A 25,425-nucleotide genomic window follows, 5' to 3' on the forward strand; every position below is an offset into this window, starting at 1 on the left:
ATTCAGCTGATGGTATGTCCTGGGGCCCTGGGCTTTGTGGGGCACATTTAAATCTTCCACTCCCTGGGGAGAAGTTTTCCACTTTTTGTGCAAGTCAGTTCTCATTCACAGTGGTTCTTTCTGACCTTTCTGGAAATGGGTTGGAGGCTCTGGGGTCTGGGATGGGCTCGTTCTCCCCTGCAGTGCCCGGCCCTTCTGGGCCCATCCCTGCACCCATGCCGGGCTGAGCTTTCCTGCTGGAGCCACAGCCAGGAGTTTGTCCCTAAAACACTGCTCCATGTGGCCCCTTCTCCAGCTCATCCTGGACTTCCTCTGGTGTGTTTCTACCAAGTCCTTGTTTGTTATTCCCAAAAACCCTTGGTTGGCTCCACACCATGCAGCTGTTGGTGTTTGGGACATGCACATCAGCCCCTCACCTTCTGGGATCTGCCCTGGGCAGTGGCTGAGGAGCACAAACCACACGTGGGACAGAACTTCCAGGGCTCTGGAGCACAAACCACACGTGGGACAGAACTTCCAGGGCTCTGGAGCACAAACCACACGTGGGACAGAACTTCCAGGGCTCTGGAGCACAAACCACATGTGGGACAGAACTTCCAGGGCTCTGGGGGACTCTGGTGCAGGGTTCACCCTCTAAAGTTTGTTGTCCTGGTTAAGGCTCTATTGGCCTGAGGAATGTGAGCTGAGGGCTGCCTGAGATGTGCCTGGCAGCAGCCTGGGTGTCTGTCCCAGGACAGCCTGTGTGTCTGTCCCAGAGCAGCCTGGGTGTTTAGGACAGCCTGGGTGCCTGCCCAGGAGCCCGTGGTGGAGCAGACCCAGCAGAACCCAGCCTGCTCCTTGTTGCAGGGGAGCCGGAGGAGTGGCTGGATGTTCTTCCTCCCTCACCACGACCCCATTAAAATTTAAGGGTTAAAGTGGGAGTAGTGAAAGAGGATTTTCTATTTAAGGCTTGTAATTCATTTTTACCTCCAGCTTTAGCTGGAGTTTGTGCCGACCGCTGGCAAGGCAATTAGTGTGACTTTTTAATGGGTTATTTTTGTTGCTTCACCATGGTGGGAGCTAAAGATCCCAGGCTGTGAGCTGCCTGGGGTAGGGGCCATCCCTTTGCTGTGCTGCTCGGGTGTTTAATCCCTAATTGGGTTTTATTCACCAGCCCTGGCTGAGTCACAACCAGAGGGAGAAGGTGCAGGCTTATGGCTGGATGGAACACGGGGAGCAAAATACCCAGGCTGCAGTTCCCCAAAATATCCAGGCTGGATCCATCCTGGAAAGGAAGAGTGAAGGACCTGGGAAAATGAAGTGCCCAATTTTGGTTGGTTGATGGGTATTTTGTAGGAGTAAGCTCCCAGGACCAAAAGCAATTAAAAAAACCTGGTTGCCTGAGAGTTCCTCTGAACTCCTGAGGGCTGCTGGGCGGAGATGAGGGTGGCTACCAGGGTGGGGTTTCCTGGGAGAGAATGTGATGCCTGCAGAGCAGCCCTGTCCCTCCCGGTGAAGGCTGGAACCGCCGCCCTGCGTGGGACAGAGCCGCGGTCCCACCCGGCCGTGGGTGCCAGGAGGTCTAATTTCAGACCCGGTTTTGGGGAACGTTTTCCTGGGAGCAGAGAGAGGGTTTGGGGCCTGTCAGCTCTGTGCAGGGGGCCCTGCACAAGCCGTTCATCCCGGGTCAGCCCGGGTCAGCCCGGGTCAGCCCGGCTGCCTCGGCGTTCCCCGCCCAGCACAGTGAGCCCTGTGCTCCCGCTCCCCTCCAGCCCCGAGCCCATCCCACTGCTCAGCACGGCGGGATCGCCGGCCTCAAGGAATTTCTGCAGCAGCCCGGCCAAGGGAGAGCAGGGCTGGGTCTGTTTCCCTCTGCAGAGTGCATTCATTCAGCTGCTGCCCGCACTAACACACCTCTGCTGCCTGCTGATCCCCCCTCCCAGGCTATTTGGAGAAATGCTTTCTAAAAATAGCCTCCTGGCGTTACCCTGGGCAGCCCTAAGAGCCTGCCTAGAAAGGCTGTCCGGCTCACTGATGGTTCCTTAAAGTGCAGCTAATCCATGTAATCTCATTATAGTGGGAGGTGATTATACTGACAGCAAGCTTTAGCAGCGGTCCAGCAAAGCCTTTTATTCCCTGTCTGTCGTGTGGGTGGTGAAAGCCGCTGGGAGCCCTTTTTGGGTTTGGTCGGTGTGTTTTAGGGGCAGGACTTGGGATATTTCAGGTTTGGTTCCCTAGGAGGTGTCCTGTGCTGTTTGTGACGGTGCCAGCGCGGTTTTGCCCCCGTCCCCCAGCTCTGCTGGCCGCTGGCACCCCCGTGGCTGTGCAGCAGGGTCTCCCAAAACTGCTGGGCAGTTCCAGCAGCAGAGATGGTTTCTCACAGCACAGCAGACGAGGGGGAGCTTCGCCCCGCGTCCCGTGGGGCTCCCGCTGTGCCTGTGTGCCGGTGTGGGACAGCCCCTCTCCCGAGGAAAAGGCAGGTTTTGGGGGCTGAGGGATGCCTGCCCGCAAGGGGAGGAGCTGCACAGCTCCGTGGGGCAGGCTGGATGTGTGGAAAGCCGGCTGAGCGAGGAGCAGCAGGGCAGTTTGGGCTGGAAGGGCGGCTCCAGGGAGAGGGCACATCCCGGGAGAGGCTCCGTGAGCCCCCGTGCGCTCGGGTCAAGGGCTGGCTGAAGTGGCCAAGCCCTGCTGTGCCTCCTGTGCCTCTGGGCAGTCTGCTGGTGTCCTCTGGTCCTCCCCAGGGCCTGGGCAGCCTTGGCTGGGCAGCGTGGGGCACGGGGCTCCGTGTGCTTGGTGCTGGCTCTGCTTGGTGCTGGCTCTGCTCGGTTCTGGGTCTGCTTGGTGCTGGCTCTTCTTGGTGCTGGCTGTGTTTGGTTCTGTCTCTGCTCGGTTCTGGCTCTGCCCGGTTCTGACTCTGCTCCTGTCTGATTCTGCCCGGTGCTGGCTCTGCTTGGTGGCCTTGCCCTATCGTCATCAAATCCCAGAATACCCTGAGCTGGAAGGGACCCACCAGGATCACCCATTCCAGCTCCTGCCCTGCACAGACCCCCAGCAATCCCACCCTGGGCATCCCTGGCAGCGCTGTCCAAAGGCTCCTGGAGCTCTGGCAGCCTCGGGGCCGTGCCCATCCCTGGGGAGCCTGGGCAGTGCCAGCACCCTCTGGGGGACACCCTTTCCCTGATATCCAACCTAACCCTCCCTGGCACAGCTCCAGCCATGCCCTGGGTCCTGTCTCTGTCAACGCTGAAGGAAGATCAGTGTCTGTTTCACCCCAGGGACACTTTTGGCCATGGCTGGGTGGTGTTTCACCCCAGGGACACCTTTGGCCATGGCTGGGTGGTGTTTCACCCCACAGACACTTTTGGCTGGCTGGGTGTGCGGTGTTTCACCCCAGGGACACTTTTGGCCATGGCTGGGTGGTGTTTCACCCCAGGGACACTTTTGGCCATGGCTGGGTGGTGTTTCACCCCAAAAACACCTCTGGCTGGCTGGGTGGTGTTTCACCCCAGGGACACTTTTGGCCATGGCTGGGTGGTGTTTCACCCCAAAAACACCTCTGGCCATGGCTGGGTGGTGTTTCACCCCAGGGACATTTTTGGCTGGCTGGGGGCTGCAGGTGGCACGTTGGGACAAGTCCAGGCCTGCAGGAGCTCTGGTGGCTGCAGGATGGAGCTTCCCCCCATCACAGGGGCTGCTCCTCAGGTTTCCCTTTGGTGGAGAAGCTTTAGGGCGATGGGGAAGGGAAGGAGTCGGTTCTGATGGAGGGTTTGGATCCAGAGCTTCATTCTGGCCTCTGAACCCAGCCCCAGCTCCAGCAGAACTCCTGAGCCCGTGGGTGCTGCTCCTTTTAACCCCAGGGAGAGGGCAGGGAAGGGGCAGGGAGCCACCAGCCAGGGACAGGAGGGGAGCTCTCAAGGGACAAAGGACACCTGGATGGCCCAGTGCCCCCGGGGGGTAGAGGGCATCCTTTGAATCTGCCACTCAATGCCCCTCTGGAATGCCAGGACTGACAGACAGTGCTGGGAGGGCTCAGGGAGGGGAAAGGAGAGGTGACTGACACACCTGGGAGGGAACCTTCAGGGCAGAAGCGCGGGGTTCTGGGGCAAACCATGGAATCCCAGCGCACCAGCAGCCGGGGTGGAACCCTTCTGCAGGCGGTCCGTGCAGACCCGTGTAGGTTTTCCCCTCTCCAGCGGAGCGGCCCCGGAGGGAGGGAGCGGGCTGGGTGGGACTTGCCAGCGAGCAGGAGGGTTAGAGGGGAGGCACAGCCCGGCTGTGCAGGCGCTGGTGCGCGGTCCCAGAGCAGCGTTTGGAGAGGACAGGGCTCTCTCTGCAGATCCCTATCTCTGGGGCCCGTGGAGGGTTGGAGGAGCTGCTCTGCCATGGCTCTGCCTTGCTGGCACATGCTGCACATACCTCCTTTGGGGCAAATTCCTCTCGCAGGCTTCTCAGAGACAGTGAAAAACCCTCTGGGGCTGTTTCTGTATGTTTTTCAAAAAATTATTTTTTTAATATCCATCCTGCTTTTGCTTATCTTGGTCCAGCCCCTCCAGTGATAACACAGGCAAAGCCCTGGCCGTGGCGTCCCGGGGAGGAAAGGCTCAGCTCTGACACAGTGCCGGCTCAGAGTGCATTTCCAATCTCCTTTTTTCTGGAAGAAAAGGCTGTAGGTGCCAAACCAAAAGGCCAAAGTGATTTGCCCCCACGAGGTATCAGGTTTCTGCTCTGATTTATAGCGAGGGGAGAGGCTTCTGAGTCATCCGTTCCAGGAACTGCTTTATTTTGGTAACGGAGATAATTCTGATGGGTTTAAATCAATGTGGTGTCAGTCAGCAAGTGTGGGGTGGGAACCACAGCTGGCAGGGCTGGGGCTGACCAGGGACTGGGGCTGACCAGGGATAGGGACTGACCAGGAACAGGGACTGGGAGTGACCAGGGACAGGGGCTGACCAGGGACAGGGGCTGGGACTGACAAGGGATAGGGACTGACCAGGGACTGGGGCTGACCAGGTGCAGGGACTGGGGCTGACCAGGGACAGGGACTGGGACTGACCAGGGACTGGAGCTGACCAGGGACAGGGACTGGCCAGGGACTGGAGCTGACAAGGGACAGGGACGGGCCAGGGTCTGGGCTGGCCAGGTACAGGGACTGGGGCTGACCAGGGACAGGGGCTGAGACTGACCAGGGACAGGGACTGACCAGGGACAGGGACTGACCAGGTGCAGGGACTGGGACTGACCAGGGACAGGGACTGGGACTGACCAGGGACTGGGACTGACCAGGGACAGGGGCAGAGACTGACGAGGGACAGGGGCTGACCAGGGTCTGGGGCTGACCAGGGACTGGGTCTGGGGCTGATCAGGGACAGGGACTGACGAGGGATAGGGACTGGGACTGACCAGGGACAGGGACTGGGACTGACCAGGGACAGGGACTGGGGCTGACCAGGGACAGGGACTGGCCAGGGACTGGAGCTGACCAGGAACAGGGACGGGCCAGGGACTGGGGCTGGCCAGGGACTGGGACAGGGACAGGGACTGGCCAGGGTCTGGGGCTGACCAGGGACAGGAACTGGGGCTGGGTCTGGGGCTGATCAGGGACAGGGACTGACCAGGGACAGCGACTAACCAGGGACAGGGACTGACCAGGGACAGGGGCTGTGGCTGACCAGGGACTGGAGCTGACCAGGAACAGGGACGGGCCAGGGACTGGGGCTGTCCAGGGACTGAGACAGGGACAGGGACTAACCAGGGACTGGGGCTGACCAGGGACAGGGACTGACCAGGGACAGGAACTGGGGCTGGGGCTGGGGCTGATCAGGGACAGGGACTGACGAGGGATAGAGGCTGGGACTGACCAGGGACTGGGACTGGGGCTGAACAGGGACAGGGACTGACCAGGGACAGGGACTGACCAGGGACTGGGACAGCGTCTGTGGCTGACCAGGGACAGGGGCTGAGACTGACCAGGGACAGGGCCTGTGGCTGACAGGGACAGTGCTGAGCACAGGGCCAGCAGGCTGCTGGGCCATGCCGCTGTGTGTGCGTGGCACGGGTGGGTGCCCCATGGCAAGGGGCCGGGGCAGTGGCTGGCAGCAGGGTGGCCCTGCTGGCCCGGGCAGGCGGGCCTGGCTGTGTTTGTTCAGGCTCTGCCTGTCTGTCTGTCTGTCTGGCGGCCGAGCCCGGAGGGTTTCACGTGCTGGGTGCCCCGGGGAAGGAGGGCTGTCCCTGCACGGCTGAGTGGCCAGGCTGGCTGCCTGCTCAGGACACATGGGTGGCTCTCCCACACTGCCCAAAGCCCTGCGAGTGTCAGCAAGTTCTCTTTTGTTTTCTGTTCTCTCTGTGAGCTAATGAGCGTTGTCTGATTTTTCTTTCTCCTTTTATTTTTTTTTTCCCCTCTGAGTGTATTTTGGCCTGTCCACAGTTGCCCTAGCTGTTCAGGAGGAGAATTCCTGTTTCTCTGAGTCAGGTTTGGGCAGCAGAGCTGGCTCTGCAGGGCTGGGTGATGTTCACAGAGCACGGGTTTTCCCTGTGTGGTTCACTGCTGGCCACGGCAGGATTCGGGGTCGCTTTGTGCTGTTTCCTTGGGTTTGGGAGAACCCATTTTCCTCCTCCTGAGGATTTGGCCCTCCTGTGACTTGCTGTTCGATGGCTTCTGGCTTTTAGCTGGCAGCTCTTCTTGCTGCCGAGGTTCTGCGTGGCTCCTGGCAGCAAAGGCACATTGACAAGTGGTGTTTTCAGGGGAGCAGGAGCACCATCCCCCTGGGCACTTTCCAGGGCACAGCCAGGCTGCCAGGGCAGTGGGACACCCCCGAGAGCAGGTTTTTGGGGGAGCAGGCTGCTGGCACCACTGGGGCACTGCAGCTGTGCCCTGCAGCTGCCCTGATGGGGCTGCCAGGGTGACATCCACCCTCACACACCCGGGGTGTGCTGCTTTGGCTGCCCCTGCCTCTGCTGCAAGCAGCTCTGGACGAGGGGCTCTGAGTCTGCCGGGGAGCCTCGTGCCACGGGAGAGCAGCCAGAGCCTCACTCACTCACCCTGAGCAGCCCCAGAGCCCCCAGCTGGCTGTCACACTGTCACACAGCCCCAGAGCCCCCAGCTGGCTGTCACACTGTCACACAGCCCCAGAGCCCCCAGCTGGCTGTCACACTGTCACACAGCCCCAGAGCCCCCAGCTGGCTGTCACACTGTCACACAGCCCCAGAGCCCCCAGCTGGCTGTCACACTGTCACACAGCCCCAGAGCCCCCAGCTGGCTGTCACACTGTCACACAGCCCCCAGCTGGCTGTCACACAGCCCCAGAGCCCCCAGCTGGCTGTCACACTGTCACACAGCCCCAGAGCCCCCAGCTGGCTGTCACACTGTCACACAGCCCCAGAGCCCCAGCTGGCTGTCACATGTTACACAGCCCCAGAGCCCCCAGCTGGCTGTCACACAGCCCCCAGAGCCCCCAGCTGGCTGTCACACTGTTACACAGCCCCAGAGCCCCCAGCTGGCTGTCACACAGCCCCCAGAGCCCCCAGCTGGCTGTCACACTGTCACACAGCCCCAGAGCCCCCAGCTGGCTGTCACACTGTCACACAGCCCCAGAGCCCCCAGCTGGCTGTCACACTGTCACACAGCCCCCAGAGCCCCCAGCTGGCTGTCACACAGCCCCAGAGCCCTCGGGGTCCCTGGGGGCCAGGGCAGAGTGTCCCAGCTGGAGACTCTGGTACAGGGGACACGCAGCTCAGGAGCATCTTTTGTACCTCAGTGGCCCTCAGAGCTGGGCAGCTCATTGCCCTGTGAGGGCACCCAGGGCACCCAGAGTTCCTGTGAGGGCACCCAGAGCTCTGTGAGGACATCCAGACCCCCCCAGGGCACCCAGAGCCCCCAGGGCACCCAGAGCCTCCCAAGGGCACCCAGAGCTGTGTGAAGGCACCCAGAGCCCCCAAGGGCACCCAGAGCCCCCCAGTTGCTGTGAGGGCTCCCCAAGCCCTCGGAGGATGGAGGCAGCAGAAGGGTCAGCACAAGCCCCAGCAGCACCAAGCGCTGCCCTTGCGCACAGGAGAGAGACAGGAACGATGGAGGAATGAAGGAAAACTTCTAAATTCTTTCCCCCATCTGTGTGTTTCATGGAAATCAGGGTACCCACCATAAAATCTCTGCACCAGAGGCAGCTGCTGGAGCTGCCCTGTGAAGCAGCGAGTGAGAGGGGAATTGAATCTGTGAAATGCACCCGCCGCTCGCGGGGGGAGCAGCTCCACATCTCCTGCCTTGTTCCTGAATTCAGAGCGGCTTGTTTTCAGCTGGGTGGTTTAACTCTCCCCTGGTCCTCCCCTGGTCCCTCCCGTGCCCGTGGCTGCAGGGCAGGGCTGGCACCAGGGGCTCTGCTCCCTCAGCTGCGGGTCTGGGCGATGCCAGGACAGAGGGGATCAGTTAGGGACCCCTGGTCTGCGCCGTGGTGCCAGCCTCCTGGGGCACCAGAACCTTTCTGCCCTCCAGCTGGCACCGCCAGCAGCTGGGCAAGGGGCTGGCAGGGAAGTTAGCACTCCCTCAGAGCCCTCGGAGCTGCTGTCCCTGTGTCCTGCTGGGTGACAGCAGGGTGGCTTTGATCCCTGCTGTCCCTGTGTCCTGCTGGGTGACAGCAGGGTGGCTTTGATCCCTGGAGCTGGTGTCCCTGTGTCCTGCTGTCCCTCTGGAGCAGGCTGGCTGTGTGTCAGCAGGCTGGGTTTGATCCCTGCTGTCCCTGTGTCCTGCTGTCCCTCTGGAGCAGGCTGGCTGTGTGTCAGCAGGCTGGGTTTGATCTCTGGTGTCCCTGTGTCCTGCTGTCCCTCTGGAGCAGGCTGGCTGTGTGTCAGGAGGGTGGGTTAGACCCTGGTGTCCCTGTGTCCTGCTGTCCCTCTGGAGCAGGCTGGCTGTGTGTCAGCAGGCTGGGTTTGATCCCTGGAGCTGGTGTCCCTGTGTCCTGCTGTCCCTCTGGAGCAGGCTGGCTGTGTGTCAGGAGGGTGGGTTAGACCCTGGTGTCCCTGTGTCCTGCTGTCCCTCTGGAGCAGGCTGGGGGTGTGTCAGGAGGGTGGGTGAGTCCCTGCTGTCCCTGTGTCCTGCTGTCCCTCTGGAGCAGGCTGGGTGTGTGTCAGCAGGCTGGGTTAGACCCAGGTGTCCCTGTGTCCTGCTGTCCCTCTGGAGCACACAGAGCAGGCTGGGGGTGTGTCAGGAGGGTGGGTTTGATCCCTGATGTCCCTGTGTCCTGCTGTCCCTCTGTGGAGCACACAGAGCAGGCTGGCTGTGTGTCAGGAGGCTGGGTTTGGTCCCTGCTGTCCTGATGTCCCTCTGGAGCAGGCTGGCTGTGTGTCAGCAGGGTGGGTTTGATCCCTGGAGCTGGTGTCCCTGTGTCCTGCTGTCCCTCTGGAGCAGGCTGGGGGTGTGTCAGCAGGCTGGGTTAGTCCCTGCTGTCCCTTTGGTGCTCCCCCCTCTGTCCGTGCTGTCCCCCCACCCGCTGGGCTGCAGGAGCTGCTGGCCCTGCCCTGCTGCAGCTCCCTGAGCTTCCCGCTGGATCTGGCTGCCTGGCTGGATATCAGAGCCGGCCTGACCAGGCTGACAGCTGCTGGGCTCGGCTCTGCTGCTCCACAGCAGCTGGGCACGCTCCTGTCCGACACCGCTGGGAGCTCCCATTAGCAAATTAACACTTGTTAATTACAGCAGCCAGGGCCAGCGCTGAGGTGGGACTGCTGGTGGCATTTCCCTGGTGCTGCCGGGCACCGGTAGGAGCCAGATGTGTCTGGAGAGTGGGGATGGCAGGGAAAACAACCCCTCTGTCCCTCCCTGGGAGGCTGTCAGCCTGGCCCGAGGGGTTTGCTGCTGGCCGGGGGGAGCAGGCAGAGATCAGAACCGACGCAAGCTGAGGTCATCACAGAGTCCCAGGCTGGCAGGGGTGGGAAGGGACTTTAGGGCCATCTTGTCCCACCCCTGCCATGGGCAGGGACACCTCCCACTGTCCCAGGCTGATCCAAGCCCCATCCAGCCTGGCCTTGGGCACTGCCAGGGATCCAGGGGCAGCCACAGCTGCTCTGGGCACCCTGGGCCAGGGCCTGCCCACCCTCCCAGCCAGCAATTCCTCATTCCCAAGATCCCATCTGTGCCTGCCCTCTGGCCCTGGGAAGCCATTCCCTGGCTGCTGTCCCTCCATGCCTTGTGCCCAGTGCCTGTGCAGCTCTCCTGGAGCCCCTGGAGGCCCTGGCAGGGGCTCTGAGGTGTCCCTGGAGCCTTCTCTTGTGCAGGGGAACAGCCCCAGCTGGGCCAGGCTGGCTCCAGAGCAGAGGGGCTCCAGCCCTGGCAGCATCTCCGTGCCCTCCTCTGCACTGGCTCCAGCAGCTCCAGGTCCTTGTGGAGTTGGAGCCAGGGCTGGGGCAGCTCTGCAGGTGGGGTCTCACCTGAGCCCAGGGGCACGGGGGCACAATCCCTTCCCTTGGCCTGACTCTCTCCCACTCCCATGGGATCCTGTGGGATCCTGGCTCAGCTGTGGGGGTGAGGCACAGCCCGGAGCACACAAAGGCCCTCGTTCTGCTTGTGAGGAAAGACAGGGCTCTTTCTTCCCTTTCTCCTCCTCATATGCTGCGTTTTCCCTTTCAGTGCTTCGAGAGCTCTACTAATTATTAATAATTAGGCTGACGAGGCAGAACTTGGTTTCTTTCCACTGCGTCTGTAGTGAGCCAAGGAGCTCAGCGTGGGAGCTCGCCCGGGTCCTGCCCAGCCCCACCTGGGCTCAGCAGCCCGGGGGTTCTGCTGGCAGAACCACAGCAGGGTTTGGTGGGAAGGGCCCCCGGGACCACCCAGTCCCACCACCATGAGCCTGGAGAGGGCTGAGCAGCGGGCTGGGGCTGGGTTCTGGGGCTGGGGCTGGGTTCTGGGGCTGGGTTCTGGGGCTGGGGCTGGGTTCTGGGCTGGGTTCTGGGGCTGGGTTCTGGGGCTGGGGCTGGGTGCTGGGGCTGGGGCTGGGGCTGGGTTCTAGGGCTGGGTTCTGGGGCTGGGGCTGGGGCTGGGTTCTAGGGCTGGGTTCTGGGGCTGGGTTCTGGGCTGGGTTCTGGGGCTGGGTTCTGGGGCTGGGGCTGGGTCCTGGGGCTGGGTTCTGGGTTCTGGGGCTGAGTTCTGGGGCTGGGTTCTGGGGCTGGGGCTGGGTTCTGGGGCTGGGTTCTGGGGCTGGGGCTGGGTTCTGGGGCTGGGTTCTGGGGCTGGGTGCTGGGGCTGGGGCTGGGGCTGGGTTTCTGGGGCTGGGTTCTAGGGCTGGGTTCTGGGGCTGGGTTCTAGGGGCTGGGTGCTGGGGCTGGGTTCTGGGGCTGGGGCTGGGCTGGGTTCTGGGGCTGGGGCTGGGGATGGGTTCTGGGGCTGGGGACTGGGGCTGGGTTCTGAGGCTGGGTTCTGGGGCTGGGGCTGGGTTCTGGGGCTGGGTGCTGGGTTCTGGGTTCTGGGGCTGGGTGCTGGGGCTAGGTATTGGGGCTGGGTTCTGGGGCTGGATTCTGGGTTCTGGGGCTGGATTCTGGGTTCTGGGGCTGGGTTCTGGGGCTGGGTTCTGGGGCTGGGGCTGGGTTCTGGGGCTGGGTTCTGGGGCTGGGTTCTGGGGCTGGGGCTGGGTTCTGGGGCTGGGTTCTGGGGCTGGGTTCTGGGGCTGGGGCTGGGTTCTGGGGCTGGGTTCTGGGGATGGGTGCTGGGGCTGGGGCTGGGTTATGGGTTCTGGGGCTGGATTCTGGGTTCTGGGGCTGGGGCTGGGTTCTGGGGCTGGGTTCTGGGGCTGGGTTCTGGGGCTGGGGCTGGGTTCGGGGGCTGGGGCTGGTTTTTGGGGCTGGGGCAGGGGCAGTATGTTGTACCACCATGAGGTGCCGAGATGGGTCTCACAGCCACCATGCCCCATGTTAAAGCACAGCTATCCCAGCCCTTTCCCATTTCCAAGAAGAGATTTCAGTTACTTTTATTTCATTCGGTTACGTTTATTTATTTTACTTACTTTTAATTGTTTTGGTTACTTTTATGTGTTTTTTTCCTCATCGAGCTCTCTCCCAGAGCTCTCTGCACAGACCAGGTGTGCAGCCCAGGCTGGGGAAGCTCAGGTGGTTGCCCACTGGGAGAAGCCCCACTGCTGCTGCAGCCCCTGGGTGCTCAGCAGGCCCCAGGCTGCCCTTGAGCCTTCCCGTGCTCCTCAGAGCCACCAGCAGCTCCAGGGGATCCAGCAGCACCTTCTCCATTCCATGGAGCACCTTCTCCATTCCATGGAGCACCATCTCCCTCTCCATGGAGCACCTTCTCCATTCCATGGAGCACCTTCTCCCTCTCCATGGAGCACCTTCTCCATTCCATGGAGCACCTTCTCCCATTCCATGGAGCACCTTCTCCATTCCATGGAGCACCTTCTCCCATTCCATGGAGCACCTTCTCCCTGTCCATGGAGCACCTTCTCCATTCCATGGAGCACCTTCTCTCATTCCATGGAGCACCTTCTCCATTCCCTGGAGCACATTCTCCCTGTCCCTGGAGCACCTTCTCCCTGTCCATGGAGCACCTTCTCCCTCTCCATGGAGCACCTTCTCCATTCCATGGAGCACCTTCTCCCATTCCATGGAGCACCTTCTCCCTCTCCATGGAGCACCTTCTCCATTCCATGGAGCACCTTCTCCATCTCCATGGAGCACCTTCTCCCTCTCCATGGAGCACCTTCTCCATTCCATGGAGCACCTTCTCCCTCTCCATGGAGCACCTTCTCCCTGCCCATGGAGCACCTTCTCCATTCCATGGAGCACCTTCTCCCATTCCATGGAGCACCTTCTCCATTCCATGGAGCACCTTCTCCCTGTCCATGGAGCACCTTCTCCCATTCCATGGAGCACCTTCTCCCATTCCATGGAGCACATTCTCCATTCCATGGAGCACCTTCTCTCCTCTCCATGGAGCACCTTCTCCCTGCCCATGGAGCACCTTCTCCATTCCATGGAGCACCTCTCCCTTCCATGGAGCACATTCTCCATTCCATGGAGCACCTTCTCCATTCCATGGAGCACCTTCTCCCTCTCCATGGAGCACCTTCTCCATTCCATGGAGCACCTTCTCCATTCCATGGAGCACCTTCTCCATTCCATGGAGCTCCTTCTCCCATTCCATGGAGCACCTTCTCCCATTCCATGGAGCACCTTCTCCCTGCCCATGGAGCACCTACTCCCATTCCATGGAGCTCCTTCTCCCTGTCCCTGGAGCACCTTCTCCCCTCTCCATGGAGCACCTTCTCCCTGCCCATGGAGCACCTTCTCCCTGTCCTTGGAGCACATTCTCCCTCTCCATGGAGCACCTTCTCCCTCTCCATGGAGCACCTTCTCCCTCTCCATGGAGCACCTTCTCCATTCCATGGAGCACCTTCTCCCTCTCCATGGAGCACCTTCTCCCATTCCATGGAGCACCTTCTCCATTCCATGGAGCACCTTCTCCCTGTCCCTGGAGCACCTTCTCCATTCCATGGAGCACCTTCTCCATTCCATGGAGCACCTTCTACGTGTCCCTGGAGCACCTTCTCCCTGTCCCTGGAGCACCTTCTCCATTCCATGGAGCACCTTCTCCATTCCATGGAGCACCTTCTACGTGTCCCTGGAGCACCTTCTCCCATTCCATGGAGCACCTTCTCCCTCTCCATGGTGCACGTTCCTGCTCCTTCCTTTCGGACCCTCAGGATTAACCCCCCTTCCTGTTCCCTTGTTCCCCCCGGTTTTCCTCCCTGGTTCCTGCCCCGCTCCCTGTCGGCCCCGCCGCTCTCTCTGCTCATCCCTGGCGTGCAGCAGCCAGCATTGGATAATTGCTGGTTTTACCGAGGCTGTAATTATTGCTGTTTCCCGGCTGGAGGAGCCGGCAGCTCTTGCCAAACGGCTCGGAGCTGCTGGCAGGCGCTCCCGGAGGGTATTCCTGCCCTGCCCACATCCTCCCTGCCGTGCCTTCCCTTCAGCTCTGCGCTGGCTCCCTCCCCACGGCATCGCCGCTGCCCCAGTGCCGCCTTCCTCCTCCTCCCCCTCAGCCCCGGGCATCGCTCAGCCGCCAGTGCCCTCCCTGTGGTTTGGTGTTCCTGGAAATCCCTGCCAGGGGCACCAGGGTGCCAGCACGGGGGAGCGCAGGGCTCAGGCCAGGCTGTGAGCCCTCTGACAGGGTACTGGAGCAGCTCTGGTGAGCAGGGCTCGAACAGAGACATCCTTCTGGGGTGAAGAACACAGCAGGAGCAGATCCACTGTTATTTTATTTATTTTATTTTTTCTTTTATTTATTTTTATTTTATTTTATTTTATTTTATTTTATTTTATTTTATTTTTTTTATTTTATGTTTTATTTTATGTGCTTTTTAATTTTTTATTTAATTATTTATTTGATATAAAATATTTCATTTATTATTCTTTTATTTCAATTTATTTGTTTTTCATTTTATTTTTCATTTTTTTTATTTTTAATTTTTATTATATCTTATTATTTCAGTTTAATTGCTTTTATTTTTATTTATTTTGTTAAAATTTTTATTTTATTTTATTTTAATTATTATCATATAATATTATTTAATTTTTATTTTTATTTTTATTTTTATTTTTATTTTTATTTCTTTTGTTTTAGTTTTTATTTATTTTATTTAATTTTGTTTTGGTTTATTTTATTTTATTTTATTTTATTTTATTTTATTTTATTTATTTATTTTATTTTATTTTATTTTATTTTATATGTTATTTCCTCCTCTGGCAGCGCTGGGCCCAGCGCGTGACCTGGGACCTCCCTGTGCAAGGTCACAGCCCCTGTGCAGCTGGGAGGTCCCCCTGGCCCAGAGGGACCCTCGGGGGTGGCACAGGGGTCAAGGTGGGGTGCAGCAGGGCGTTGGGGTGTCTGGGAGCAGGATGGGGCCAGGCTGGGGCAGGAGAGGTGTCCTGGCTCCTCTGGACTCACAGACAGCTGAGGGGAGAGGTGCTGCTGCTGCAGGGAAGGTGCTGCTGCTGCAGGCAGAGGTGCTGCTGCTGCAGGCAGAGGTGGTGCTGCTGCAGGGAGAGGTGGCTGCTGCAGGCAGAGGTGCTGCTGCAGGGAGAGGTGCTGCTGCTGCTGCAGGCAGAGGTGCTGCTGCTGCAGGCAGAGGTGCTGCTGCTGCAGGCAAGGTGCTGCTGCTGCAGGGAAGGTGCTGCTGCTGCAGGGAGATGTGGTGCTGCTGCAGGGAGAGGTGCTGCTGCTGCAGGGAGAGGTGCTGCTGCTGCAGGGAGAGGTGCTGCTGCTGCAGGGAAGGTGGTGCTGCTGCAGGAGCCCCGTGCCGATCGTCGGGAGGAGAAGCCCGGCTGTTCCCTCCTGCTTCAGACCCTCTGTTCCCTTCTGCTCCCGAGAGAGGGGGAAGCCACAGCTGGAAACTGAAGTGCTTTAGGGCCCTGAGCTGTCCTTGCCCAGCTGGAGCAGCTGAGAAATGGTCCCTTGGCCATGGCCCACCTGCCACCAGGCAAGGGCGTGTGGTCAGGGAGGTCCCAGCATCCCCGAGGATGCTCTGGCTGGTCCCAGCAGATGTTGGTTTGCCCGCAGAGGCGAGGCGCTGCCCTCTGTGCTGCCAGCAGGCTCCTCCCAAAGCCTCGGCAGCTCTGAGAGACTCCTGGGCTGCTGGGAGAGCTGCTGGCACAGCCCAAAGGCTGAGAGCTCTGGGGACTGGGATCTGGGAATGGGCTCCAGAGCCAAAGGCAGAGAGCTCTGGGATCTGGGATCTGGGACTGGGCTCCAGAGCCAAAGGCAGAGAGCTCTGGGATCTGGGATCTGGGACTGGGCTCCAGAGCCAAAGGCAGAGAGCTCTGGGATCTGGGATCTGGGACTGGGCTCCAGAGCCAAAGGCAGAGAGCTCTGGGATCTGGGACTGGGCTCCAGAGCCAAAGGCAGAGAGCTCTGGGATCTGGGATCTGGGCTCCAGAGCCAAAGGCAGAGAGCTCTGGGATCTGGGACTGGGCTCCAAAGGCAGAGAGCTCTGGGACTGGGATCTGGGACTGGGCTCCAGAGCCAAAGGCAGAGAGCTCTGGGATCTGGGATCTGGGACTGGGCTCCAGAGCCAAAGGCAGAGAGCTCTGGGACTGGGATCTGGGACTGGGCTCCAGAGCCAAAGGCAGAGAGCTCTGGGACTGGGATCTGGGACTGGGCTCCAAAGGCAGAGAGCTCTGGGACTGGGATCTGGGACTGGGCTCCAGAGCCAAAGGCAGAGAGCTCTGGGATCTGGGACTGGGCTCCAGAGATGGCTCAGCCTGCTGCCACTGCTCATCCAGCTCCTCTTGGGTCCACACGCACCTCAGTGGGGGAGAAAACAAACTTTATATCCTTCATATAATTCAGCTGTAATTTCAGACACCCCAGGATGGCATCCTGGGGCTGCTGTGGGACCTGAGTTCAGGGGGTGCCCCATCCTCACGGACACTTCTGAAGGCTTTGTGCAAAAATCTCCCTGTTTGCCCGAGCAGCTCTGGATGTGATAGCCTGGAAAGCTCCGTGGCCCTCTCAGCTGCCCAGCAGGGAGGGCCTGCACCCTCACTTCTGTGCTGGTTTTGCTGTGTGGTTTGCCTGGGCAGTCGCTGACACGACACACTGTGCAGCCACGGCAAATTGCTCAGTGATGTTCCCAAGAAAATTTAATAAAAGAAAAAAAACATAAGGGCAGCAAAGGGGAAAGGAAGAATTACAGATCTCGGCGTCTTACAAATGGAAAAGGGAAAATTAAGCCGCTGAAAAATGCTGGTGGTGCTGCATCTGCCTCTGTGGTCCTCTTAGGGGGGACTAGTAACAGTGATCATGCTTCTTTCCTGACTTCCGAGTCCTCCCGGCTTTGTTGTAGGCCGGGAAAAGAAGGATAAGAGAGATGTAAAGGAGGGAAGGGAAAGGTGGAAGAAAAAAAAAGTCGGAGAGCAGAAAAGGAAGAAGTAGACTAGAAAGAGAGCGAAAGCTAGCTGTAACCGTGGCTGTGCGCGGGCCATGCAACTGAAAACTCAAAATCAAGAGACACATAAAGAAAAAAGACAGAAAAAATAAGCAGAAGCTAAAGCAGAGACGAGAAGAGAAGAGACGAGAAGAGAAGATAAGAGAAGAGACGAGACCCTCCCTTCTTTTCCCCTCCCCCCTTTCTCGTCCTCCTACACTCTCCTCTTACCTCCCTTCTCCTCTCCTCTCCTCTCCCTCAGCCTCTCCTCTCTCTCCTCTCCTCATCTGTCACGTGCCTTACATAAAGAGTTCTAGCAAGACGAGAGAATGATCAGAAGACTGGGCGACGAGAAGAGAAGAGAATATAAATGGTAAGATGAAGCGAATAGAAGAGAAGACCTCGTTTTGTTCCGCACTTCACTCCTCCTACTCCTCTCCCTCTCCTACGATCAGCGTCTCCTCTCCTCTTCCTCCTCCTCTCCTCTCCTCGCTCCTCCTGCCTCCGTCAGCCGCTCCGTCTCCTCTCGCTGCGGTCGTCTCTCCCTCTCTCCTCTCCTCTCCTCTCCTCTCCTCTCCTCTCCTCTCCTCAGCAGGGAGCTGTGGGGCAGGCCAGGGCCGTGGGGTACTCAGGCTCTGCCCCACAGCCTGTCCTGGTGCTGGGACAGCAGGGGACAGGGGACGCGGGGCTGTGCCACCAGCCCTGCCCTGCGGCATTGTCTCAGGACACCACAGAAGGGAAGCGATGCAGAGGCTGAAAAATGTAGCAGTGCTAAGTTTTTAATCTCAAGAAAAAGAACCCTTCTGCTTTGGTAGACGTCTCCGGGCTGTGCTTCTGTACGCTGCTTGGAAGGGCCATTGACTTCTCACCCCGTTTAAAACACTTTATTTCTCTGTCTGTGTGTGCTCAGGTTTATTTTCACCCTGTGTGGTGTTGAAGCGCCAGGCTCGGAGGGACACCCCTTGGAAGGGCCATTGACTTCTCTCCCTGTTTAAAACATTTTATTTCTCTCTCTCTGTGTGCTCAGGTTTATTTTCACTCTGTGTGGTGTTGAAGCACCAGGCTCAGAGGGTCACCCCTTAGAAGGTCCACTGACTTCTCACCCCGTTTAAAACATTTTATTTCTCTGTCTGTGCGTGTGCTCAGGTTTATTTTCACCCAGTGTGGTGTTGAAGTGCTGGGCTCAGAGAGACACCCCTTAGAAGGGCCACTGACTTCTCTCCCTGTTTAAAACACTTTATTTCTCTGTCTGTGCGTGTGCTCAGGTTTATTTTCACCCTGAGTGGTGTTGAAGCACCAGGCTCGGAGGGTCACCCCTTGGAAGGGCCATTGACTTCTCACCCCGTTTAAAACACTTTATTTCTCTGTCTGTGTGTGCTCAGGTTTATTTTCACCCTGAGTGGTGTTGAAGTGCCGGGCTCGGAGCTCCCCATCCTCCCGTGAGTGACAATGAGGCGCGCGATCTCCCGCCGCCTTTCCAACCTGGAGGCCCTGCGGCATTCCCGGCTTTCCGAGTGACGGGGGCGGAGGAGCGGGAAGCGCGCGATGGCCGAGAAGTGCGACTGCCTGGCCAGCATGTACGGCTACGACCTGGGCTGCCGCTTCGTCAACTTCCGCCCGCTGGGCTTCGGGGCCAACGGGCTGGTGCTGTCGGCGCTGGACAGCCGCAGCTGCCGCAAGGTGGCCGTCAAGAAGCTGACGCTGGGCGATGCGCGCAGCGTGAAGCACGCCTTCCGTGAGATCAAGATCATCCGCCGCCTCGAGCACGAGAACATCGTCAAGGTCTACGAGGTGCTGGGCCCCAAGGGCGCCCGCCTGCGCGGGGACTTCTTCAAGTTCAACGTGGTGTACATCGTGCAGGAGTACATGGAGACGGACCTGGCGCGGCTGCTGGAGCAGGGCAAGCTGGCCGAGGAGCACGCCAAGCTCTTCATGTACCAGCTGCTGCGCGGGCTCAAGTACATCCACTCGGCCAACGTGCTGCACCGCGACCTCAAGCCGGCCAACATCTTCATCAGCACCGAGGATCTGGTGCTGAAGATCGGCGACTTCGGCCTGGCCAGGATCGTGGATCAGCACTACTCGCACAAGGTGGGCAGCGCTTGGCGGGGCAGGCGGCCGGGCCGCCGTGGATCCTCCAGGGGAACTGGTCCTGGATCCTCTTTGGGCAGCTGTGAGCCCTGCCCGGGTGGTCACTGCTGGTGGCCGCTCTGCCCCAAGCCATGACACGTGTCCAGGGAGTCACGGTTTGGCTGGGAAAGGACACTTAAAGCTCGTTCGGTCCAAGCCCCCAGCAACAAGCAGGGACAACTTCTAGCATCCCAACGAGCATCCCAACTAGATGGGATTGCTCAGAGCCCTGTCCAGCCTGGCCTTCCGTGTTTTCTGGGCACAGCCCATGTGCTGAGCTCAGCCTGAGTCCCCAGGGCTCTGCAAAGAGGGCACGGGAAGGGTCTAGGTGCCCTTCAGCTGCCTCACCTTGCTCTATTCTGTGTGTATCCAGCACACGCTCAGGCACTTTGCTCTGTCTCAGCAGTGGGCTGTGGGGAGGAGTGTGTTTGCTGGCTTTACTCAAACGACTAAGCTCTGTGTTCCTTGCTCTGCTGCTGTTAGAAAGCACAAGCTGCTGGGAGCACATGGAGAGGGGACCTGGCACGTCCACACCCACTCTGCTGGGCTCCGTCCTCGCTTCGGTTCTCTGCTGTGTGGCACTCTATATCACGGAGGAGCAGCACCCTGAGCGGCCGGGGCAGCGCTGACGGCGGGCAGGCAGCGTGCCAGGGAGGGATAACGGGTGGGAAGGCTCTGTAAGACACAGTCCCCGTGCCAGTGGATCCTGAACAGAGCTGCAGAGGTGAAGTGCAGCCCAGCCTTCCAGGCTGGAGCTCCTGAGCAGCGCAGGAACCTGGTGGAGGCTCCGTCAGCCCGTGGCTCCGCGTGTTCCTGAGAGAACACAAAGCCACGGTGTGGTCTGCAGCTGGCTTCTGGTTACAGTCACTGTTTGGTGTGGTGGGATGAGGCAGGATCTGTTTTCTGGATGTGTCCGTGGGCCCGTGGATCTGCTGTTGCCCAGCAGATTTAACAGGTTTAAATGCACTCTTGCATTTACCTGTGGGCTCTGCCCGTCGCTCTGGGAAGGGGGACGTGGAAGGGGAGGCAGCAGAGGATGGCAAAAAGACAGTCTCATGATCCTGACATGATTTATTCCGGACATCAGTCCAGGCTGTGGGGAGAAACAGAGCCTGGGGAAAAGGAATGAGGCTGCAGGAAGCAAGCACAGGGTCCCCGTCACTCTGCCTGCCCTTTCTGTGCTCCCTTCCTCACTCATTATTTATGGCCCAGCTCAGGAAGAGGCTCCCGGCTCTTCAAACGTGTGATTTGTTTGTCTAAAGTCGGGTAACTCCCAGAGAAAACCCCTGCAAACAAGGCAGGCTACATGAACACAGAAAGTCTCTGATTTAAGGAACATCGTGCTGTCAGGGACTGTGGGATCAGGGAAGAAATCATCTGTTTGTGTCTGCTGCAGAATTATTGTTATTTCTGAGCAATTCCCTGTTGCCTCAATAACAGCCAGTGCAGTGGAAGGAGCTGTCAGGGGCTGCAGCTTCGTGTTGGTGTCCAACTCTGCCAGATGCCACTGTGTCTCCAGTTCCTCACGGGGTGGGAGGCTGGAGCATCCATGCAGAGAAGCCCGTCTGAGTGTGCAGGGAAAGCTGGATGCTGCTCGTGAAGCAGCAGATAATGCCAGCTGCTGGGCATCCCTGGTGCTGGCAGGGCTGGGTTGGCCAGGGCTGGTGCCAGGCTCACAGAGGCAGGGCTACAGCAGGATGGGGTGTGGGTCAGCCCTGCCTTTGATGTCCAGCACTTCAGAGATGGCTCAGGGAAATCAGTTCCTTTCGCTGCTTCTCTTTCAAGCTCCCCCAAGGCTCCCCCAGACTGATGAGCTCCGTGCTCTGGCAGGAGGCAGCAGCAGGAGGCAGAGCTGCTCCATCCCGAGTCTGAGGCTGTGGGTCCCCCTCCACCCTGGGGCTGCCCTGATGCCCTAGGATTTTAGCTTTTCTATTTTCTAAATCCTGCGCTGCTTTAGTGCATTGCTCTAAACTCCGTGCAGAGTGTTAGCTGCTGGCTTCACATTTTGGGCAGGCAGAACAATCCCTCCGGGCCTGAGATCCAAGGATACCCTACAGCCTCAGTTCCCTGAAATGTGCCAACAAAAGTTTGGGGGGAGCAAGCTAGGAGTGTGTGACTTCATTACCTGGAGCTGTATCGGAGGATCAACCCCTGATACATAAACAGACAAAACTCATAATTGTGTGAAAACGTGGTGGGAAAGGGGAGAGCTGCCCAGGCCTGGGGAATGCTGAGCTGGGATAACGTGGTGGGAAAGGGGAGAGCTCCCCAGCCCTGGGGAATGCTGAGCTGGGATAACGTGGTGGGAATGGGAGAGCTGCCCAGGCCTGGGGAATGCTGAGCTGGGATAACGTGGTGGGAAAGGGGAGAGCTCCCCAGCCCTGGGAATGCTGAGTTGGGATAACGTGGTGGGAAAGGGGAGAGCTCCCCAGCCCTGGGAATGCTGAGTTGTGATAACGTGGTGGGAAATGGGAGAGCTCCCCAGCCCTGGGAATGCTGAGCTGGGATAATGTGGTGGGAATGGGAGAGCTCCCCAGCCCTGGGAATGCTGAGCTGGGATAACGTGGTGGGAAATGGGAGAGCTCCCCAGCCCTGGGAATGCTGAGTTGGGATAATGTGGTGGGAAAGGGGAGAGCTCCCCAGCCCTGGGAATGCTGAGCTGGGATAATGTGCTGGGAAGGGGAGAGCTCCCCAGGCCTGGAGAATGCTGAGTTTGGATAACGTGGTGGGAAGGGGAGAGCCCCCCAGTCCTGGGGGATGCTGAGCTGGGATAACGTGGTGGGAAGGGGAGAGCTGCCCAGGCCTGGGGAATGCTGAGCTGGGATAACGTGGTGGGAATGGGAGAGCCCCCCTGTCCTGGGGGATGTCCTGAGGCACAGCGAGGAGCTGGCCTCCCCAGCAGCGAAGCAGAGCAGCTTTGGCTCTGTCTCTCCCAGCACTTGGCTGTTTTTGCTGCTCATACCTTTCTCCATGTGGGAAGAGCAGCATGGGGACGTCCCTCTGTCTGAAACTTCTCCAGGGTGAACAAAAGGGATTTCCAGCTGCCAAGGTCACATCCAGGTCTCGGTCTGCACCTTCCCAGGCTGCTCAGGCCTGACAAGTTTAGCCCTGTCTCAGACAGGTGAGGTTCTAGGCTCGGGTACTTGCAGACATCTCTTTAGGGCACAGAGTAGCAGGAGTAGCAGGAGAGAGCCCTCAGGAGCTGATCCTGTTCATCCATGTCTCTCTCTCATCCTGTCTCTTCCCCAAAGCTCTCACCACCCAGCTGTGCAGGCTCCTCTCTTTTCCACCACGCTGCTCTTTATCCCTGGGAGTTTATCCCTCTGGAACATCTCCACATTATTACCTTTTACCTGCAGCTGTTTGTGGTGAGAACACTTGGCCCTGCACCTTGGTGCCTAAATTGTGACAGAAGGGGGTTGGAGGTGAAGGAGGAGCATTCCCAGCCTCCATGAGGTTCCTGTCTTGTGCAGGACAGGCAAAGCTGGGCATTTCCTGCTCACAACCCTTCATTCCCTTGGGAAATGCATTCATCCCACCTTCCCCACTGGAATCCTCTTTGATGCTCCCTCTGTCCTGGGGACCCTGCCTGCCCCCACGATCCTGTCCCTGCCTGTGTGTCTGCAGAGACTCCTGGGCTGGCTGCCCATCTCCTATCCAGCCATCCCTCCATCATCCATCCATCCATCCATCCATCCATCCATCCCTCCATCCAGCCATCCATCCATCCATCCATCCATCCATCCATCCATCCATCCATCCATCATCCATCCAGCCATCAGCCATCCAGCCAGCCAGCCATCCATCCAGCCGCCATCCATCCATCCACCCATCCAGCCATCCATCGATCCATCCATCCATCACACCATCCGTCCATCCATCCATCCATCCATCCATCCATCCATCCATCCACCACCATCCATCCATCCCTCCAGCCCTCGTCCATCCATCCAGCCATCCATCCCATCCATCCAGCCATCCATCCAGTCCATCAGCCAGCCATCCAGCCAGCCAGCCATCCAGCAATCCAGCCATCCATCCATCCATCCTCCATCCAGCCAGCCATCCATCCATCCAGCCATCTCATCCATCCATCCAGCCAGACATCCATCCATCCATCCATCCATCCATCCATCCATCCATCCATCCATCCATCCATCCATCCATCCATCCATCCCAGAGGACCTGCTCTTCCCTGGCAGCATTCCCTGTGCCATTACTCGGCAGAAACCCCACCCCGTGGCGGTGTCAGCCCTTTTGGGGGAGTTATTGTGCCACACACTCCACAGACCATCCTCAAAGCTTTGAAGTTCTCCTTTAGTTCCGTGCTTGCTGTTCAGCCCAAGCATTATCGCTTCCAGTCCTTCCAGTGAAATGGCAGAATTCCCAGTGGGAGTGGTGGGGAGGAGTTCAGAGGGGGTGAGGCTGTGGGGCTGGCTGTGGCCAGGACCACCCTCCGTGTCCAGCCCACGGCCCGTGCAGCCCTGCTGACCTCCCCGCTGTGACCCCGGCTCATCTGGCCTCCAACGAGCCCTGTGACCGTCCGTGCTCCTGGATAAACGCCCCATTCCCACAAACCCTCTGCCCTCCCCAAACCGGAGCTGTCCCCAGCCTTGCCGGGGCACACACAGAGCCCACCTGCTGTCCTCCTCTGGAGCACCATTCCCACAAACCCTCTGCTGTCCCCAAACCAGAGCTGTCCCCAGCCTTGCCGGGGCACACACAGAGCCCACCTGCTGTCCTCCTGGAGCACCATTCCACAAACCCTCTGCCTCCCAAACCGGAGCTGTCCCAGCCCGCGGGGCACACACAGAGCCACATGCCTCCTGAACATCGTTCCTAAACCCTCTGCTGTCCCAAACAGAGCTCGTCCCAGCCTGCGGGGCCACACAGAGCCCCTGCGTCTCCTCGGACATCGTCCACAAACCCTCTGCTGTCCCCAAACCAGAGCTGTCCCCAGCCTTGCCGGGGCACACATAGCAGCCCATCTCCTCTGGAGCACCATTCCCACAAACCCGGCGTCTCCCATGGCCTCTCCTAGACCTGCCCGACCTGCATTTATAAAATGAGGTTAAAAACCCTGCTGTGAAGAGGCAGAAGCTTGCTGCTGCTCTGGGATTATTCCAAAAGCTTGGGCTTGTTGCTATTTTGAGCCCCCCATCTGCACCAGGAGCTGATCCGGCTCCCACGGGTGCAGCAGCTCAAATCCCGAGCGTGTTTGTGGCTGGCGGCATGGATATGCAGGCTGTGCTTGGATCCTGATGGATCTCCAGTTTGAGAGCACCTGGTCTGCACCCCTGTGGCTGTTTGGCTGCAGGAAGGCAGATTGTGGTGTGGAGCACTCCTGGGAGGAGCCCTGGGCTGTGGCGTGGGGGCTGCTGGGTTTGCAGCAGGTGGATCCTGAACTCCCACGGTCCCTGGATCCCTCCGGCTCCACAGAGGAGCCCCGGGGTTGGATGGAGGTGGTTTTGGAGCACCAGCAGCTCTGTGCTCCCCGTGTGCTGCCCTGGTGTGCCAGGCTCCCTCAGCGCCCGTGGAGGGCAGGCTCAGTCTGTTGTCACCACACCTGCCCGGAATTGTTTCTCCTTCTGGTGTTGACAAGCAAAACGCAAAATGTGTGTTGTGAAAAGAATTGGAGAAAACATCCATTCCTCCTTGCTGTCCAGTTCCCTTGCCGTGCTCTTTGATACCACTTGATGCTTATCCTGCCTGTGGGGAATTTGTCACCTTTACACATTGCCTGAGCTGATGCCACACACGCAGGGGGACAAGAGGAGAAGCAGGAAAAAGATACTTGAAAATCGCAAGGGAAAAAAAAATAGCATGGGAGGGCTTAGACTTGAAACTACTTCTATTTTTCAATTAACTCCATTATGTTGTTTCTCAAAGAGATTCTTCAGTGCAGAAAGGGCTGTGCTGAATCCACAGAATACTGTCACAAAGATGTATGTTCCATCTTAATTAGAACTAATTAATAGGTTTCGGCTCTCGGTCTCTCTGTCTGGTTGGATCTGCATAAACGGTGAAATCCGTGTGCTGGAGCCCTGCCTTGCTCCGTGATGGCCCGGAGTGCCTGGGCTCCCCAGCCTGGCCCCTCCGTCGGGGCTGAGCCCGTGCCCTGCCCAGGTGCAGGTGGGTCCTGGTCCTGTGGCAGTGACCTCGTGATCCTGGATCCCAGAGCTGCCGTGCCCTTTCTGCCCAGACCCCCTTAGTCCATGGCACTGCAGCCCCTCCTCCAGGCAGCAGGACAGGAGCTCCGTGTTCTCTGAAAACAGGGATCTAGCCCAGGTTTCAGCCCGGGCAAGGTGCCAGGCCTGCATCAGCTACTCGAGGCTGTGCTGCCCACGGCAGGACCTCCAACCCAGTCGGAAAAGTCTCGATTCCCAAACCTCCAATGGCTCCTCCT

At 58.9% G+C, this 25,425-nt stretch overlaps 1 protein-coding gene across 1 annotated transcript in view; it reads left to right on the plus strand.

The window, feature by feature from the left end:
• Positions 1 to 25,425, plus strand: part of MAPK4 (mitogen-activated protein kinase 4) — a 55,062-nt gene that overhangs the window by 11,452 nt on the left and 18,185 nt on the right. Inside the window, exon 2 of the mRNA XM_050987271.1 lies at positions 18,272 to 18,980. Coding sequence (XP_050843228.1) covers positions 18,435 to 18,980 — 546 coding nt within the window. The 5' untranslated portion in view covers positions 18,272 to 18,434. The remainder of the gene's footprint in view (positions 1 to 18,271; positions 18,981 to 25,425) is intronic.

This window comes from Serinus canaria, chromosome Z (assembly GCF_022539315.1).
Source record: "Serinus canaria isolate serCan28SL12 chromosome Z, serCan2020, whole genome shotgun sequence".
NCBI classification, from domain to species: domain Eukaryota; kingdom Metazoa; phylum Chordata; class Aves; order Passeriformes; family Fringillidae; genus Serinus; species Serinus canaria.